Genomic DNA, 19,906 nt, shown 5'->3' with positions numbered 1-19,906 from the left:
TGGGGTGCCTGTTCAGCAGGGAGCAGAACTGGGAAACATTTTCAATTCATTTAGCCAATTCCCCTTGAGCCTTGAACTGCATGGTCCCTGTTCTGCCAGTGCCAACCCATTACCATACTGTTGGTCTGTGGAGGGTATATGGACAACCACACACAGATGTTCTGAACAGTTTACATCTGGCTACCATCACAGTGTTGAATAAGTGCTGTCGCCAGGCTGTCCCGATGACACAGGCCGCCACCACACAGGATAAATATTCTGTGTATATACAGTATGACTATGTGACTGTTTAGTTGTTGTTTTTTTGCCTCATTTTATTAGTATTTTCCTTAAACCATGTACCTTATCTGTTATTACAGTTGCTGCTATTTGAACTCCCTCATCCCACAGCAATTCTTAACCACACACCTTATGTACAGTATAAATTACACTGCCCATATTGATCTGTAATGTTTTTCTGTTTTGGGTACTTGGGTATGGGTACTCTGTATTCTGACAAAGGGTACAGCTAGTAAATAGGTGGGGTGTGCATTCCCAAATTACAATGTTCCCGAGTAGGCCGGAATGGGCACCAGTCTAGTCAGTCATATAAGTGCTTAAATTACAAAGAGAAGTCATTGTGTTTATACTGTAGGATGACCACAATGTGAGATTCTCAGCCTGTTAAAGTTCTGCAGGATTTCAAGGTGGAGATTGCATAAACTAGTCAGTCAATATGGAAACGTAATTTTTTAAATGCTTGAAAGAAACATAACCACTCAAGCCCTTTACTTACTTTGAAGCAAGTATAGGGCTTGAGTGGTTATTGGGGATCCCCATCGTACAACAAATAGTGAAAAGAGACGATCTACTAGATTTCTGCTATAAAAAAATAAACTGAAAACAAAGTTGCCATTTTTTTTAAGCAGTATTACTTTTTTGCCCAATTTATTTTTCAGTCCTTTGGTCCATAGAGGTAACTTGTTGCTTAAATAGAGAAAAATAGTTGCCATTATTCCCATTTCTAAAATATAAATGATCCAAAGCAGCAGCCATGGTGATTATCTTCATGTTCCAAGCAATACATTTAACACTCAGGAAAATCACAGAAACGTGTTTCTTTTTTTATTCTTTGAAACGCTTTATTACATCACCGTCCATGGGATTTGACACTTTCCAATAGAGAGCAAGCGTCCTTAAAAACCCGCACGGCCACCAAGACAAATACCATGGCACAGTTTCACTTTCACTATGGGAAGGGTTTTACAGAGGGGACAATGGATATAGCAAGGTGTTCCACAGCATTAAGGGTGATTTATACTTAGTTGCACGGTGGTGCCAAGCACCAAAATTCACAGATCTACAAGCGAGCTTGCAGATCGGCTATTTTCCGAGCGCGACAGTCCTATGACGAAGTATAAATCTGGCTTTAGCATCCTCACAACCAAGGCTTCTGTCACTCAGCCAGCAGCACTTTGCATACAGTACACATACTAGCATGGCGTAGAAAATGCATCCAAGCTGACAAGAGCACAAAGGAATGTCTCTGTGTGTGTGTGTGTGTGTGTGTGTGTGTGTGTGTGTGTGTGTGTGTGTGTGTGTGTGTGTGTGTGTGTGCGTGTGTGCGTGTATGTAGGCCTACTTTTTATGCTTTGTATGTATGTACTTTGTATGTTTACATTCCTATGCAAATGTTTGTGTGTGTGTGGGTGTGTAAATGAGAGAGACATGGGACATGACCATGATGCCAGCATTGACAACTGGTTTATAATATGCGAGTCCAAGCTTCAGGCATGTTTGCTTCACCACAGGAACAGCTGCATTATGTGTGTGCGCGTGTCTGCATGTGCCCGTGTGTGCCCGTGTGTGTGTGTGTGTGTGTGTGTGTCCATGCACATTTCCATGAGTGAGTGCATGTGTGTATGTGAAATTACAATCCTGTGAAGCTTGTGGCTTCACTCTTAACTCCACCTGAATGATCCAACACAGCTAATACAAAGTTTATATAAAATGCAACAAAGTAACGGATAATTGTAAACGTTTGTGTGTGTGTCTTTGTGCGTACATGTGTGTGCATACGCGTGTGTGTGTGTGTGTGTGTGTGTGTGTGTGTGTGTGTGTGTGTGTGTGCGTGCGTGCGTGCGTGCGTGCGTGCGTGCGTGCGTGGGTGCGTGCGTGTGTGTACTGTATGTGCGTGCGTGCGTGCGTGCGTGCGTGCGTGTGTGTGAGCAAGCGCGCAAAGTTGTTCTAATAGCCCCGGGTCAGGAAGCGTTGCTAACGGCAACTTCCAATCTGACAAGCATTGCCATGACAAACCAAAAGGCAAAACCCAGGGTGAGTGGAGGGACGTGTAGTCATGGCAACACCGGGCAACAATGGAGGAGCCAGGGACAGAAAAGGGGAAGGAGAAAGAGGGATAGAGGGGAATTGAAAGGAAGAACTGACGTGGAAAACACAAGACACATACTTTGGGTCTCGGGAGAGCTCTACTTGCTGCCAAATCGTATTTGTGCTCGAGGAGCCTCAACACAACCCCCCCCCCTGACAACCTTTCCTGCCTAAAGCAAGCACAGCGTCACTGTTGGGTGGAAGCCTTGTATGTCCAAAACCTTTACTTATCAGGAAATTGAAAAAATAACCTGTGTTCCAATGGATCCAAATGCAGTTATTTAGTTATTTAGCCTGTATCCATTCCTGTCTATGCATGGGAACAGAGTGATGAATTTATTCCCTCCGTTAGAGAGATAATGCATTCCAACACAGAGCAAGCAAATGGGAGACTCATGCTGAATAGATGCCAACACACAGGCTAGGGGGTTCCCTTCATAAAACACACTTTTGGTTAATATATACTTCATCATATGACTGTGTCATGTGCTGAAAATAGCTGATCTACTGTACTGTGCTTGTGAGCTTGTAGATCGTCTATTTAAGTATAAATCAGGCCTTACAAAGAGCCTACTATCATTTGGTGGGCTGATAAATCTATTGATCATCTATCTCAATGGGAAATTAGCGAAAACAGGATGAGCCAAAGTTATATCAAGAGTTGGAAACATTTATTTGAACCCCACTGAGTGATGTACAATACACCCTCCTGTGGAGGTTTTCAGTACTCAATCCTCCTGATATCATCTCTGAATGCTGAAGTGACGCACCATTCTTCAATTCCCCGGCTTTGGATTCCTTAAATACATATACCATCAACTAGGACTGACAGACTTTTCCTTCTATAGGCTTCCAGTGAGACCAGAATGAAGCCTGGAAAACTGGGGAAGCAAACCACAAGCACTAAGGTGGTGAGACACTCACTACTTCTTCCATCTGTGTGTGTGTGTGTGTGTGTGTGTGTGTGTGTGTGTGTGTGTGTGTGTGTGTGTGTGTGTGTGTGTGTGTGTGTGTGTGTGTGTGTGTGTGTGTGTGTGTTTATAGTCAAAGTGCGTGTGTTGCTCCATGTTGAGTCATGGAGTGGAAGAGGCAGAGGCTGCAGAAGAACAGTGACCCGCGGCCAAGATCTCACCATCATGAGAGCCGAAGAAAGAAAAACAGTTGAAGGACTGCTTGGCTTTTAATGAAAACCAGACCATGCAAAAAAGGGAGCAGGAGCACATGAGGCCCGTCGGCATGGCCAGAGGCCGTGTCTGAGACGACCACAGCTCTGTACGAGAACCTGCGGTATATGTCCCATCCCTCACACATCAACACTGCACACTAAACGGGAGTACAATTAGCTCATGTCTACTTTTCAAGCATAAAATCAAAGTGCTCAGCCTGTAGGCACCTATTTACAGAATGACACTTAAAAGCAGTTGTGACAACAGGTTAAAACTCCAAAACAATAGAATATTTCAAGATAGTGAGCATTTCTCATCTTTACAGGAGCACTACCAGTAGAATAGGCCCTATGAAAGCTCAAAATCTGGCACCTTTGTATCGGTTAAACCCAACTATTTTACAACTTTTTTCCTTTTCTTTTTTAAATCTTACATCATTATCTTACCTCAATAATAATAATAAAACAAAATGAAACTATCAGTACAACTTCTGTGGGTTCAGGCACATAAAGATTCAAAAGGAAAGTGTTGGATTTGATGAGTATAAAAAGAGTCAGTTTACAGAGGATAAACATTCACTATATTTGTAAATGCACTGGTCGGTGATGGATGGTGGGTCATACATAGAAGGGCAATAGAAACCGGTGCTGTAACAGCTGGCAAAATGGAGTATGGATCTTTGGGATCCGTAGGAAGGCAAACAAAGTTGAGAAGAGCTACTTAGTGAATGGGTTAATTGAGGAACAGGGTGGCACCAACCCAAACACTACAGGTGACTTGACAATTCTCTATGAGGAAGGTTTTAAGGCATATTCAGGCAAGGAGAGATTGTCAAGAGGATCTAACATGACAGTAAGTAAGTAACCTTTCTTCTCTCCTCCCCAAATCTTTTCTTTCAGCCACCCCCACTTTATGAGGGCTTAACCCCAGGAGATGTGTCACAAGCACCAGCAAACTCTACAAAAGCAGCGTACAAATATTCATGCAGTCATGAGTGGAGAGACTGACGTGATTTATACTTCATCAAACAACGGTATCGTGGGGGGAAAATAGACAATCTACAAGTTGTGAGCTTGTAGATCGGCAGTTTTTGCTGCATGACACCGTGACACAATGAAGTATTAAAATGGAGCACGTTTTTTTCACTCATGTATCTCAGGAAAGCCAGTGACAGGAAAGTCCAGTTACTAGACTTACATTTAAAGTCATACTGTGTAACATTTATTTGAATAATTTATTTTTGGTGACGCCTCTGTCAACGTCCTGGTAATTACAGCGTTTGTCGATACAGAACTAGACGCTCAAAAAGGAATGTTGCCGGGTCGAAGCACCCGACCAAAAACAGCATTTATTAACTGTAAAATACATTAATAACATTTCCAGTGCCTAGGTCATTTTGTGTTAGGGCAGACACTCGCGAATAAGGTCTTTAATAAGGTTTAGATAAGTTGCTAAAAAAGTTACACAGTATGACTTTAACTTGCCATATGCGGTTGCCGCAGCCCTTTTCATGACAATTCAAATATTTCAGTCTTAAAGATGGAGATGCACTGGAGAACGGAGTCACTAAAATTGAACAGAACACAATTTACAAGTGAAAAGCTTAAGGGGAAACCTCCTATACTCCCCTACTGAACCTTAAGAGGCCACTGTTACATGTATTTAACAAATGACAGATTATTATATTTATTTATGCCTCACTCAATTTAGATCCAAAACACAAAAGAATGGATGAAAATAAGAACAGACTTCCTGTATGACAGTTACACACTGTTGGTAACTTACCCCTTTGTTACAACATAAACATAAAACAAAAAACAAAATGATACATGGCAGGTAAAAATTACAGTATAAAATACTAAATAATACAGTCAAAAGTGCTCAAATAAGGAGTGTTGCCATTTTTTTCTTTTTCCTTTTTTCTTTCTTCATATGAGGCAGAACTTTTTTCGTTTTCTAGGTGTCTTCTCTAGAAGAGAATAGTGGCCCTACCACCTGGTGGTGCCACTATGCGCTGGGTGTTCCGGCGAGGAATGTTGTCATCCATCTGAGCACCTGAGGGGGGTGAAAATAAAGTTAATTGCTATGTAATGTTCATCTGTAATCAAAATATTGCTAATAGTAATATTGACATTGGACTCATGTCTCCACTGACCAGATAGGCTAAAACCAGACTGATGCAGGTTTCTGGGGGGCTGGGCCGACGCCGGCTGCTTGGAAGGCGAGGACTTAGCAGATGAGGCAGGAGTCATGGTTTTAGGAGTGAGCGACACCTCACAGACCGGCCCATCATACAGCCCCCTGGGGACACCCCTCAACTCAGCCAGCTACAGCACAGGAAACATGCGTAACAGAGTCATAACAGACCGTTCATAATGCATTAATGACTAGAAACTGTCATAAATAAATAATTTAAGGAAATTATGTTTATTATTTACAAATTATTATATGAAATAGATGTACTGTAACTGCCCCTTAATTAAGAGTACTAAGTTTACTCAGATGATTTTCAGGCCATTGTCTTTTAACAAATAGCTGCATCGCGAGGTGTTGTGAGCAATTCTTGGCATGCGACACATGCGAATTCTTTCCCCCGACACGGTCGAGGCAGAAGGCCGCCACCCTAGAGCCTAGGGTCTGCCTGACGTTTCTTCCAGTTAAGAGGGAGTTTTTCGTTGCCACTGTCGCAAAATTGCTTGCTCAGGGTGGGATGTCGGGTCTCTTCTCTACATGTAAAGTGTCTTGAGACAACTTGTTGTGATTTGACACTTTAATAAATTTGAATTGAATTGAATTGAATGCGACACCATCGTATGACGAAACATAAATCAGGTTTACCCTGCTGCGGGCCTTTATCCTCTTGTAAACATAGTCAGGGAAGGGTTTGCGGGCCACAAAGCGTCCTGATCCCTCAATAGTGTGGAGGTTCCCCTCCTCCAGTACAATCTTTCCCTGGCTGATCACCACCAGGGGACCGCCACGGACTTCAGTGCCTTCAAAGATGTTGTATTCCACAGTCTGTGGTAAAAAAAAGACAATTAGGTAAACAGGTGGTCATGTGGGTGGTTGATGGATGTTCCTAATACTGCAGAGTGTATGAAAAGGCAAATGCATACTTCTAAGCACGGCCGCATCACTTGACAAAAATGATGTATTTTCAGCTGGAAAAAGTGTTGCTGTGTGAAGCACTCAACAAAAGTATGAAGCAGCTGTGAAGACTTGTACTTGCACTGCCGGTACGTGCCAACAGTGCCTAAAAATATACTGTCTACAGTTCATATTTGTTCTTATATTTACATAAAACTATAAAACTATGTGAATGACTGACATGTGAAGGATGCAGTATAAATAAAGTGTATTGTTATTATAGATTTACATCTACATCAACTTTGAAAACGGTGCATAATCTAATGTCATGATGAAAAGGTATGGAATCTGTGTGTGTGTGTGTGTGTGTGTGTGTGTGTGTGTGTGTGTGTGTGTGTGTGTGTGTGTGTGTGTGTGTGTGTGTGTGTGTGAGAGATGTTGTGTGGCCACCTCCTAAAAGCTACTGTGGCTGAGGTCATAGCAATCTGGTGGGCTCTAAGTTTGAAAAACAGCATTATGTCACTGGCAGGCTGGCCATCATAACACACACACACACACACACACACACGCCAAATGAACAATTTTCTCCATGAACATTAGTTCATCATTTCCTGACCAAGCAAAATGAGGGAAACCATAGAAGATGCCAGCTGTTAGCAATTAGTTACTAATGACATGCAAACTAATAGTCTCTCTCTCTCTGTCTGCCTCTCTGTTACACACACATACGTGTGCTCTCTCTCTCTCTCTCTCTCTCTCTCTCTCTCTCTCTCTCTCTCTCTCTCTCTCTCTCTCTCTCTCTCTCTCTCTCTCTCTCTCTCTCTCTCTCTCTCTCTCTCTCTCTCTCTCTCTCTCTGAATGATTTGCCTGTTAACAATCACAAACTATGTGTTCCAGTTCGTTGGCAGATTTTATGGATGACATCACTCCTCCGAGTCACCGCAATGTCCACACCTCACTGGTGTAGTTTTAAACCTATTAGGCATGCTCAGCAGTCAAATGGCCATAAAGACAAGGTCATCTGGCTTATAGACAACAAACAGTAGTCTATAACCCAATTGCACTGATTTCAGACATGTAGCTGATTGAATCATTTGTCATTAAAGCTGTAACATGGCAAGACATTTGTGACATGGTCTGACTCGTCTCTTGAGACAGACTGTTGCAGGGTCCAACGTTAAGGTTTTTTCTTTCTTGCCCTGCAAGGCAAGTATTTCTCCAATCTACTTTCCCCTGCAAAGATTTTACTAGCATACATTTTAAAGATATTCTTTAAAATGTCATTAAAATGTCATTTACTTTTGTAAACGTAAATGACAAGCTTCCTGTGCGGGACTTTTAGGAGGGGGAAGTACAGACTCTCTGTAGCATTCAGAGACTGTGGAAGAGCTGTGAGACTAGGTTCTGAATCTGATAGAATAAACTGCAAGTAGGCAAACATGAAATTGCGCAAAGCAAGGAAAGAAGTTTTCCTTTCCCTGAGTTTTTCATTTCTTTTGTCATATTACACAAGCACCGTGTTTTCTGCTTATCCGGCGTTGCCGTGGCTATTAGGCTGACAACAGTAGGCCTACCCAGTATTGGCCAGGGTATTGCATGGGGGAAACAGGCTCTCTTTCCCGCCATGTTATCAGCCTACCTGTCGTTGCCAGGTCAGGCAATGCGTCGCTTCGCGAATGCCCGTCACAACTTTAACTTTCTATAGTAGATAAGAGTATATATTTCACTGCAGGAATAGATAATGACCAATAAGCATACCGAGTTGTGGGTCTTAGCAGAGATGATCTTAGTGATGTCTGGATCCCATATCACAAGGTCAGCATCAGACCCCACAGCAATGCGACCTTTACGGGGATACAGGTTGAATATCTTGGCTGCGTTGGTGCTGGTCACTGCCACAAACTGGTTCTCATCCATTTTACCTGTCACCTGCAATGTGCCAAAGGTGAAAAAGTGTATGAGATAAATGTTGGGTGATGTATTGAGTTAGTATTACTCTGCATAATCGCATCGCACCAATTAGTTCATGCTCACTTCGAGAGGAACTTATAATCTAGCTAGCGGTGGTTCAGAGTCAGCACTTTGACATGGCACCTGGCTTTTGATAGACCCACACAGGATGCTGTTGGGATCAAAGCTGTGACTTTCATACTACAATGTCACATTATGCCCTCAGTTTGTGCCGTGCTGAGTCAAATTAACCACTTAGAATTTCAATTACAACTCAAAATTATTTCGAAAATAGACAATCTACCAAGTAAGCTTGTAGAACGGCTATCATCACATTTTCTTTCTTTTTTTGCCTATAATGAAATCATCAGGACATCAGAGTTAAAGTGGTTAATCAAGCTACAGATGCACGTACCACACATTTGTCCCAGATGAGGGACATTCTCTCCTCTGTGCCATTGACACCTTCAGGGATCAGACTGAAGTCATCCTTGCCCACAGCACGCTGGGCAGTGTTGAAGGTGCAATGAGCGCTGCCAGTCACCTGAAGGTCACCACTACGGAGAAGTGAACGAAAAGGTAAAGATGATCAATTCATTAGGTTTTAATTGCAATGGATTATGTTGGCTTTTAGAGTTGACATTGTATCCGAAACTTAAGTGTCCTTTTCAGACTACACTTAGGCCTGGGTGAACATACACATCATAGATAGATAGATAGAATACTTTATTGGCAGTTTAAAAATCAGAACAATGTCATTATTTAGGAAATCGCCAACGTGGATTATACACAAAAAAAGCCGAAGCTTGTTTTCATTGTGGTCCACCTTGAGACATAGAACAACACGCAACAAACTGTACAAACAACCATGAAACAAAGAAAAACTAGAAAATGTGCTCCTCGGAGCACAAGTCTCCGCCAGCAGACTATAGCAATTATATTATCATAGCAATAACTAATGACTGCGAGAGCAGCTTCATTAACTTCTAATTCTTGTGATCTGTACCGTTTCTTCTTACTCGTGTTATGTGCTTGTTGATGTTGTCTTTCATTATTTGAATACTTTGACCAGTTCCTTTTTTTCCTTTCGATGTTCTCTTCAGACTCTTCTACTTTTTCTTCCAGAGATTGTAGCAATCTTTGCTGTGTCATATTGTCAGCATTCATGGCTAGTCTTCGTCTTTTGTCATTTAGCGATTCTTTGTCTCTGATTAATTTCATTCTTTCTTTCTGATTCTTAGCTCTGTTTAATTGAAGCAATGCTCTGTTTACATTGAAGCAATCTATCATATGGGAGTCGTCGTAATTGACTGGTTTGTTCAAATACTTGTCTGTCTTCTTCATCTTCATTGTCTTGAACAGTTTCAGCAGTTGATTGGTGTGTTTGATCTATGTCAGTTTTCTCTAGTGCTACATAATGTATTTGATCAAGGTGGCCAATTGTTATAGTATTAAGACTTCGGCCTTGTTGTGGGATCAATTCAACTCTAGTCCTCTTCTGTGTTACTGTTGTAGATGAGTATGCTTTCTTAGCTTTGGCCTTCTGCGCCTTTGTTTGACCAATGTTACACACATACGCACGAGGGACACACACACGCACGGGCGGGTGATTTGGACTAGAAGATACTGTTCCAATCAAGACTGATTGATCCTGTCTTACCTCGCTTCAAAAACGTAAACGGATTTTTGAAGTGACACACCTATTTATAGAATTGTATTTCGTCATGCATCCCTCTAGCCAATCAAAGGCATTGGTGTCAACATATTAACACGTATTAAGACTTCGGCCTTGTTGTGGGATCAATTCAACTCTAGTCCTCTTCTGTGTTACTGTTGTAGATGAGTATGCTTTCTTAGCTTTGGCCTTCTGCACCTTTGCTTGACCAATGTTAGGTGTTCTCAGAGGGACACACACACGCACGGACGGGTGATTTGGACTAGAAGATACTGTTCCAATCAAGACTGATTGATCCTGTCTTACCTCGCTTCAAAAACGTAAACGGCTTTTTGAAGTGACACACCTATTTATAGGATTGTATTTTGTCATGCGTCCCTCTAGCCAATCAGAGACATTGATGTCAACATATTGACACGTATTAAGACTTCGGCTTTGTTGTGGGATCATTTCAACTCTAGTCCTCTTCTGTGTTACAATTGTAGATGAGTATGCTTTCTTAGCTTTGGCCTTCTGCGCCTTTGCTTGACCAATGTTAGGTGTTCTCAGAGGGAAACACACACGCACAGACGGGTGATTTGGACTTACTGAAGGTACTGTTCCAATCAAGTCTGATTGATCCTGTTTTACCTCACTTCAAAAAGTAAGGGCTTTTTGAAGTGACACACCTATTTATAGAATTTTATTTCGTCACACGTCCCTCTAGCCAATCAGAGGCATTGGTGTCAACAAATTGACACGTGTCACGTGGAGCTTGCCCAATGTTAGCTTGGCTAACAATGTTTGCTCACACACGGCGGGACGAAGCGAAAACATATTCTCCACCTTCGGCGGAGACAATAAATCCTTATATATAAAGTTGGGAGCAATATAGTATATAGGACAAGAGGTACCCTAAGAGAAGAATCCAATGCAGAGTGGGCTATCTGGGGTAGGGATTAACTATGAGCAGTTAGTTAAGATGGAGCCATGATTTGAGGTAATTCTTAAATCTTGCAAGATTATTTAGGGGTTTCAGGGCCGAAGGGAGGGCATTCCACAGAGTAGTGGCTGCTACGTGATAAAACACATTTTTCCCCCTTAGCGCCCCGAAACTGGGGGGAACGAGATCATAAACTTCCCCTGGTTGGGTACCTGTGAGCATCCCTCACTCTGGGCAGGTAATTAAGCAAGTATTTGGGAACAGAAGCATCTAGACCAGACACAGTGAGAGATCAGATACTCTCTCCTCCACTCTTAGCCATCCCAGGCTACTGAAGTGGGCGAAGGTAAGATGAGACCTGGGGTTCAATTTTAGAAGTAACCTCACAAGCTTATTTTGGGAGGTCTGCAGCTTTGTCTTCAGTGAATTGGAGATAACCTTGTACCATGAGGCACATGCATAGTCAATTGACACTGAAAGAGAGCACCGGCCAACTTGGCCACGGTTCTCATTGCAGTGATTGCACTGCTGTTGACATGTAGAGATATACTGCCTAAGAATCTTTTTCTTTGGTTGACCTCCGAGATCACCTTCAACGTAATTTTTTCACCCGCGAGTTTCTTATCTAATATACAACCTAAGTAAGTGACCTCTTCCTTATTTATGATTACATTGTCACTGACTCTAACCGTGAAACCCGGGGACTTGCTGAGGTTGATACTTCACCCAAACAGAATTAATTCAGTTTTTCCGAGGTGCAATGACAATTTGTTATCTGAGAGCCAAAGACAAATGCAGCAGAGCTCTGTGCTATGTACTCTTTCAACCTGGGACTTGTCCTTGTCCGAGACCAGGAGAGCTAGGTTTACAGCTCTGTTATTAGCCCTGGGCATCAAACATATTTTGATGATGAGTTTGATGTACAAATATATGTTTATGGTATTAGATGTATGCATTTTGTCAATATAGATGTCAATCAATCAATCAAAATCTTTCACACTTATAATATAGTGTAGGATACCACCCTTAGCCCAGGGCTTCCTGAATCACCTTCCACAGCAGGGTTATTCCTGTCTTTTCGGGGCTAACCCCAAAACACAAGGGTTAGGATCACTAGTGCGAAACAAGGTTAGAAAACAAGCAATCAAAGATGTCCGTATGCTCGAGTTTTATGTAAATTAGTCACGTGTTGTGAGCGTTCTGAAGGTTAACCCTCTGCTCTGATTCTCAAATGCGAATCCTTAACACAGGGCTTACTCTATGCCGTGGGTTTATACATTTGAGCGTCAAACGAGGTTAAGCTAGCCCTGGGCTTTCTGTAGACTGGGGTTGAGCTTAGCCCACAGTTTAAACATGCAAATGTGAAAATCTCTCACATAACTGTGACCATTGGAACACCAATGGCAGTTTTTTTCTTTTCCTTCTGTAGATTTCCACATCTGCCTTGAAACTCACAAACTCACTCTGAAAGAAGTGTATTATTTGTCGTCATCATCATCATCGTCATCATCATCATCATCATATGTATCATCAACATGTTCCCAGTATGGGTGTTTAGGAATATATATATATACCTTTACCAGGGTGCATTTGGGTGGTGCAGGGGTAAAGTTCCTGCCCCACTACTGCATAGACTGGGGGTTTGAGACCTCTGCTGTACATACCATACAGCTTGGCCGGCGTCCAAGCGAACACAAGTGGCTGTGTTGGCTGGACAGAAGCCAGGTGGGGAGGTTGATGTCTGTTGTTGCACTAGTGAGTCCTACAGGTTGTCAGGTGAAAAGACCCACTGTCAGGTGAAAAGAAGCGGCTTTGACGTCACAGGTATTGGAGGAGACAACAAGGAGTGTGGTTGTCTGTGCTCTCCCTAAGACTAACTGTATGAGTTGGCAGTGACAAGAGACAATCTCTCTACAATACACAGGGAGTAGGGAATTGGCATAACAACTAAATAAATAATTTAAACGTATATCCTTTTACCAGGAGAGGAGAGAGTTGAGATAGTCGGGCGTGGTTGGATCAGGGCTCAGAGGAGGGCTTGTAACAAAGGCAGCAGCTTTAGCCCAGTTCTTACTCCAATAGTGAGAGCCGTCCGTTCCCAGGCTAGCAGTGATTGGCTCCCCATAGACCACAGTGCCTGAAAGTCCAACACCATTTAGAATTAAAACCACTTTAATCTCTAAGTTCTGAGCATGTGTGTCATAATGAATGGGAGATTTATTTTTTATACACATGGGGGTTTGGAACAACAACAAGGGAGATTTTATTACAGAAATGAGCTTTTCTGCAACAAATCTGTTAGCACTGCTGGGGTGTGGAGGGAAGATTATCTCACTCTAAAACCAGCAAAAACGCATCCTCACAACCATTGTCAATCAATTGTCAATTGTCAATCTCCTAATAGAAAATCTTAAAGGGGCACTTCACAGATTTTGCACCCAGATCCAGTTTTAATGAAGTTGAGGACATAGTAAACATGATGTTGGAGGGTGTTTTATTGTGTTTTCTTCTGTGTTTTTTATCATTTATTTTGAACACGATTTCTCCCCCTGTGACATTACCGAGGGGAATGTCAGTTCTTCCTGGACTACAATGAACTACAGCCCATGTTTCCTGTAGTTCCAGTCAGATCGGCCCCTCCAGCTGAGTCAATTACGTTGTCAGACTGTACCAAGTGGGCAGGAAAGAGAGAGGGGTGTGGTTAACGGAATTTGGGTGCAAAATCGGTGAAGTTCCCCTTTAATGTCTTGATTTTTATGGTTCGAAATGCCTCTCACCCTTCTTCCTGGCCTGAGCAATGACATCGGCAGCAGTCTTGCTCATCACCTTGGTAATGTAGAGAGGACAGTTGGTCTGATTGGCCACAGTCACAGACCGGTTGACAGCCTCTGCCTCCACCTGGAGAATGGAGAAGATTCAATGGACGACCACGTTGGCACATTTGAAAATCACATTCCGCAATCATTGAGGTTAGTCCTCCAGTCCTCTTCCCACTGTTTTAACATCGATGGCCATAGGCCAAGCAGTCTATAACGGGGTTTGTCTCTATGTCCCCAAAACGGTAGACCAATCACAGCTCATAGTGCTACATGAATGGAACAAAAACACAACAGTGCTGGTGTAACTCAGTGTAGCAGAGAATGGAGACGCCACAAAACAGCCCCAATTCATTGTGCTCAGCTAACATGCAATCGATAACTAAACATAAGTATTTGACAAATACAAATACGAGACAGACAGTAGTAATGCTCAGAAGGAGAAAGTATTTGTATTGGGAGGCACAGGAGGACGGAGTCTCTTCAGTCTTATGTGGGCGGGGGGTAGGCCTATACAGTACATGTGGTTCCTAAAGTTAGTGAGGTACTGTAACACCTACACCATCAACAGATGCCACTTTGCTGGGTCGCCCCGGTGGCTGACTGACTTTTAATCTGGTCACTACCCTGACTGTGCTGTCTCGTTTTGCAGTCGTATTAAAGATTAAAGAATAACATTTAATATGGACCATGCTCCACCAATGTGCTCTCTACCACTCTTCTGACCACTGATAAGCACCTCATCTTTGCGCCATAAAAAACATCAAAACCTAAAGCTCGCTCATTCCAGTTCAGCAGCAGCAGCTCCTCCAATGTTCATGTCATCAACAATGTTTAAGGATTAAAGATCAAACCATATTTTCTGCATGATCCTAATTATGAATATATCAAATCTAAGGGTATTTTAATGCGTGTACAAAGTGCAAACGAGGGCTCACACGTTATTTGAAGATAAAATAAGAGGAGCAGCTAAATATATTATGCACGCTAATGGGTTCAAAGGCTGAGAAACAAACTTGTGACTTCTGCAATGTTTTTTTTTCTCAAGAATTATGTTCAACCCAGGACAGCAGAGTGCTTGTTGAGCGGCAGATGACATGCAATGCAGGTCTTGAACTGGTGTTGATCCAAAATGATCAACATTATGCGTGACACCAGCACGTAACTAGTGTAGCCAACAGGGTGGGCTGGCCTATTTAACCACTTAATCACTTATCCGCAAAATAATTCTAAACACCAGGGTTAAAGTGGATAATATTGACAGGCACAGTTAAAGGAGAATACCGGACAAATTAAGTGTTGTCTTTGATGTCTCGTTACTCACCTATTGACGTGAAAAGTGGCGTTCTTTTTTTCCATCGATTCCCCTGTCGTCATTTTTTAAACCCCCTCCGTTGTCATAATGGGAGCGCGTGGGTTAGGGAGATTCGTCTATTATAACCGATGCAAAGTTGTTTTTTTCTCTACTGCTAGTCATTGTGGAGTCTCATGATAGTCAAACATGAGAGTAGCTAGCCTGAGAGGCTAGCGCTACTGCCGAACGATTTAACACTGGATGCTTGTTTCAAGAACCTGGCAACACGAGTTGCCAGGTTCTGGAAAGAAACAAGCATCCAGTGTTAAATCGTTCGGCAGTAATCGAGAAAAAAACAACTTTGCATCGGTTATAATAGACGAATCTCCCTAACCCACGCGCTCCGATTATGACAACGGAGGGGGTTTAAAAAATGACGACAGGGGAATCGATGGAAAAAAAGAACGCCACTTTTCACGTCAATAGGTGAGTAACGAGACATCAAAGACAACACTTAATTTGTCCGGTATTCTCCTTTAAGCTGAAAAGTACTCTAAAGCAAGAATCTCCATTACTTTGCATCCATGTCTGGATGTTGTTCTTCATAACGCCAACACTAATTTACACAGATGACATCAATGTTATTTGTGGCTTGCCACAAGGATGGTGAATGATGCTGTACTGAATAGCAAGCCAAAGATCCAGAGCTTTTACTTAAAACTGCCCAAAAATATTCACATTTTGAAAAGTAATGGAAATCACCATCATCTTCTCCACTTCAACCAGAGAAACTCGAAAGTCAGTACAATCCTCTCCAAGATAAATAAAATGACTGAATTCCCCCAACTTTCTATATTGTGCTACTTGTGTTTGTAGAAATAATACTTTATTGCTATGATAGTGAATTATTATTATCATATGGGAGTAAAAGTCAGACATTACAAACAGGACGATCATTGAAGGTAAACGACTGTGACTGCAGAAACAATATCCTACCTCTTCAGGACGGCTCAGCACGTGTCCCTCAGGACCAGTGATTCCCTGATCCAGGATCCTACGTTGCTCCTGCACACACACACACACACACACACACACACACACACACACACACACACACACACACACACACACACACACACACACACACACACACACACACACACACACACACACACACACACACACAGTGACATAGATGGAAGATGTTGAGTCATGTGCAGGTGCTGCTAATGCGACCAATCTTGGCACTGGCAGAAAATACTAGCCAAGGCCGTGGCCTTCATGAATATTCATTTGCATCTGTTGGCCATTAAGAAGCCAGTATTGAACTTCTCATTGTGATTGTGGTTAAAATGACCTAAGTCATAGTAATAATTTCATCTGTCATTATCTGTCAGTCTGTGTTTTGTAAAACCCAACACAGTCTGATTAATGTAGCACTGTGTAGTTATGTTGTTTGGTGTCTTGTAATCCCGTAGGGGACTGGTCTTGAGACAAGACAGGAGAGTAAAATTTCATTCATACAGGGGCTTCTTATGTTTGGCACGTTATCAAAAAACGGAGCCAACTGAATCTGCCCAGCTCTGTTTTACGTTTGATGCCAACATTATGTTTCCAAGCAACATTCATCTCTAACCAGTTCAATATACAGCCTCCCTCCACACACAGCTAAAATATTGTGAGTTAATTTAACTCTTAATTGTGTTATATAAGTTATAATATGCCTAATATCCCATGTAGTGATACATGTGATACTGTACTAGAGTGAGTGTTGTGAGTGTACTGTACCTCAGCTACAATGTCTCCATTCTCAGCGTGAACTTGAGCGATGGCTCCAAGATCACGGATCACACTGAACACCTCATACACCTGTACCAAAAGTAGGACATCAGTGTCATTACCGTCTCAGACTGGAACACATCTCCACTTTCATATCTAGCAATACGCCAATTCCATCTATTTTATTTTTTCATGGACCATGCAAATCTTTGAATATATATATATACATTTTTAACTCAAATATTTGCTTCTGGGGGGGTCCCTGGAACAAAATATTTTGAGATGGGGGGGTCGGCAGACAAAAACATATCATTTTGGGGGTCCTTGACAACCACTGATATTATAGCAACATTTTTTTCCATTTTTTTTCAAAAAGACTGTTAGCATTTAGAAGAATCCCCATTAGCAAAGATTTGAGTTAAAAGATGTTCTCTTTAAAAAACATATAGGCCTATATTAAAAGATTTGCACAAATCTTCACGATTTTTCAAAAAGAAATAGCAGATCTACAAGCTTGTAGCGCGGCACTCGGTGCTGCACTATGAGCTGTATATCTGCTATTTTTGAATAGCCCAAAGTATAAAATAATGGTTATAGCTAAAGAAATCTAAAATGATAATGACAGTATGCGTTCCCAGATTGAATGGGTTAAACAACTTTGTTGAATACTCGATTCTGAGTGGTCAATCGCGTCATTCCGCGGTCTGATATTGTGAACGGCAGAATGTTGTTCTCAACAACAGCCTCTGTTTATGTTGCTATGGAAGCAGAAGCTTGTAAGTGGAAACTCGTAAGCTAATTAAATCTGGTGGTTAAGGAGAGCGTCATCTGGGAACTGGAGGTTCCAGGTTCGATCCCCGGCTACTCCTAGCTTCGTGTCAAAGTGTTCTTGAGCAAAACACGGAACCACTGCTCCCAAGGAGCAGGTTGGAAATACATACAGTACCAATTACCATTTAATACATCAATATCTTGTGTCAAATTATTGCTTTTGTTCATAAGTCGCCATGTACAGTAATAAGCAGGAACATATACAGTATGGTGATATTATTGGAAAATAAACTCCTTCAGTGTTTATTTTTGTGGACTTTATTTTTGCGGCGTTTATTTTCCAATCTGTTCATTATCCCTCACTTAAACGGGTATCAAGGTTCTGGGTTCGATTCCAGGCAGTGACAACTCAGTGTATGAGTAGCTAAGACATAAATACTTGGAGTTGACGGTAGGTGTGGCGCTCCACCTCAGCAATCCATCTCTAAGGGGTCTAGTACATTGTAACGCGGATAGGGGATAGATGCCCTCGTTGCTCAGCGACAATAATACATTAGGATCTAACTTACTTACTGATCATCACTATTCTTTATACCAAGGCCTGTATCTTATCATCCCCGTTTACTGGACCAGAGTTACTCACTTCATCCCAGGGCTGGGGAATGTATTTTTATATTTATCGTGATATGAGACTACTGTAGACATTGTCTGGGATTTTGGATAGTATAATATTGTGATATGACAAGTGTTGTCTTTTCCTGGTTTTATTCACTGATATCTACATAAGGCCCAGTATTGAAAACAAAAGGGACCAGGCAATAATCACAATAGTGCATTGCCAAAGACTCTACCAAACTGTGATGTTTGGCCTTACACTTGTGATGGAAGGATTATGCACCCTCAATGTCCTGCAATATGATTGTCACAGTAACACCAATGATTTCATGGACACAGACAGAAACTGACGTCTTGAATGACTCATCATCTCCCGGCTGCCAAATGCACAATAATAAAGAGCCCGTCAAACTTCGGCATGGGAGAGCGAAAGATAAACTTTGGCTGCACTGTCCTCAATGCATTCCTCTCACAGGTGCAAAGACCGGCACAGTCCTGTTTCAAAAGAGCTTTCAAGTGGGATTAATTGACTTTTACAGTGAGTCAGAAACAGACATATGGGTTTCATCTAGAGCCCAGCTGATGCCAAAATGCTTGGGTCCGATGGAGAGTCCTAGACTACCGATTACCAATGTTTTGACTGATATATAAATCTATAATCAATTTTATATATGCTAATTTATGTGCGACACTGACGTGCAAATAAGTATGAATCATTCTCTCACACACACACACACACACACACTCACTCACTCACACACTCACACACGCACACGCACACGCACACGCACACGCACACGCACACACACGCACACGCACACGCACACACACACACACACACACACACACACACACACACAGTATTACAAGGCCATCATAGGCAATGTCTTACCTGAGAGTCAGTAAGCTGGAAAACATCCTTATAAGCCAAATAAACAAGGAAGGAGTTGACACCTGAAGAACAGAGGATCATTGTCAAATAATAAGAAAGGAAGTGAAGACAAATACAGTATATATAATAAAGAGAGAGAGATAGAGAAAGAGAGAGAGAGAGAGAAAGATCGGAAATGACTGCTCATTAAGTCCTAATAATCTAAATGATTCCCATTTTCCTCAATTGAAAACAATTTAACAGCAGGAAATAGGATTAGTTTGGAGAAAAATAAAGAATAAATAAAGTAACTGTGTCACTGGTGTGAGTGGGGTGTGGTCATACAGTTTTGCAGTCTGATGAGAAACTCACTCATAATAATGATTTATAATGAAATTCATATTTATTATGCATGCACTTGGTTTTTGTCTTTGTTAAGAACTTTGTATTGCGTTTCATGCATGAGATATGGTATACACATCAAATCTGATTGAATGATTAAATGATAGATAAATCGACCGGTCACTCCATCAATCAGATTGTATCTACATTCGGTCGGCGGGGCGGTCTATCGCTTGCATGTATGAATGTAT

At 41.9% G+C, this 19,906-nt stretch overlaps 1 protein-coding gene across 2 annotated transcripts in view; it reads right to left on the bottom strand.

Moving 5' to 3' along the window:
• Window positions 1-2,942: 2,942 nt before the first annotated feature.
• dpysl2b (dihydropyrimidinase like 2b) overlaps window positions 2,943-19,906 on the bottom strand; it is a 34,277-nt gene continuing 17,313 nt past the window's right edge. For both annotated transcript variants that reach the window (XM_080419884.1, XM_080419885.1), the window contains exons 5-14: window positions 19,335-19,396; window positions 17,066-17,146; window positions 16,274-16,342; window positions 13,945-14,065; window positions 13,148-13,304; window positions 8,986-9,127; window positions 8,379-8,549; window positions 6,372-6,551; window positions 5,689-5,860; window positions 2,943-5,588 (exon numbers count right to left, since the gene is read on the bottom strand). In XM_080419884.1, the coding sequence (XP_080276010.1) occupies window positions 5,503-5,588; window positions 5,689-5,860; window positions 6,372-6,551; window positions 8,379-8,549; window positions 8,986-9,127; window positions 13,148-13,304; window positions 13,945-14,065; window positions 16,274-16,342; window positions 17,066-17,146; window positions 19,335-19,396 (1,241 nt within the window). In that variant the 3' untranslated portion in view covers window positions 2,943-5,502. The remainder of the gene's footprint in view (window positions 5,589-5,688; window positions 5,861-6,371; window positions 6,552-8,378; window positions 8,550-8,985; window positions 9,128-13,147; window positions 13,305-13,944; window positions 14,066-16,273; window positions 16,343-17,065; window positions 17,147-19,334; window positions 19,397-19,906) is intronic.

This window comes from Gymnoscopelus braueri, assembly GCF_963280865.1.
Source record: "Gymnoscopelus braueri genome assembly, chromosome: 22".
Taxonomy (NCBI): domain Eukaryota; kingdom Metazoa; phylum Chordata; class Actinopteri; order Myctophiformes; family Myctophidae; genus Gymnoscopelus; species Gymnoscopelus braueri.
Note: the sequence above shows the minus strand (reverse complement) of the source record. Positions and strands in the feature narration are given on the sequence as shown.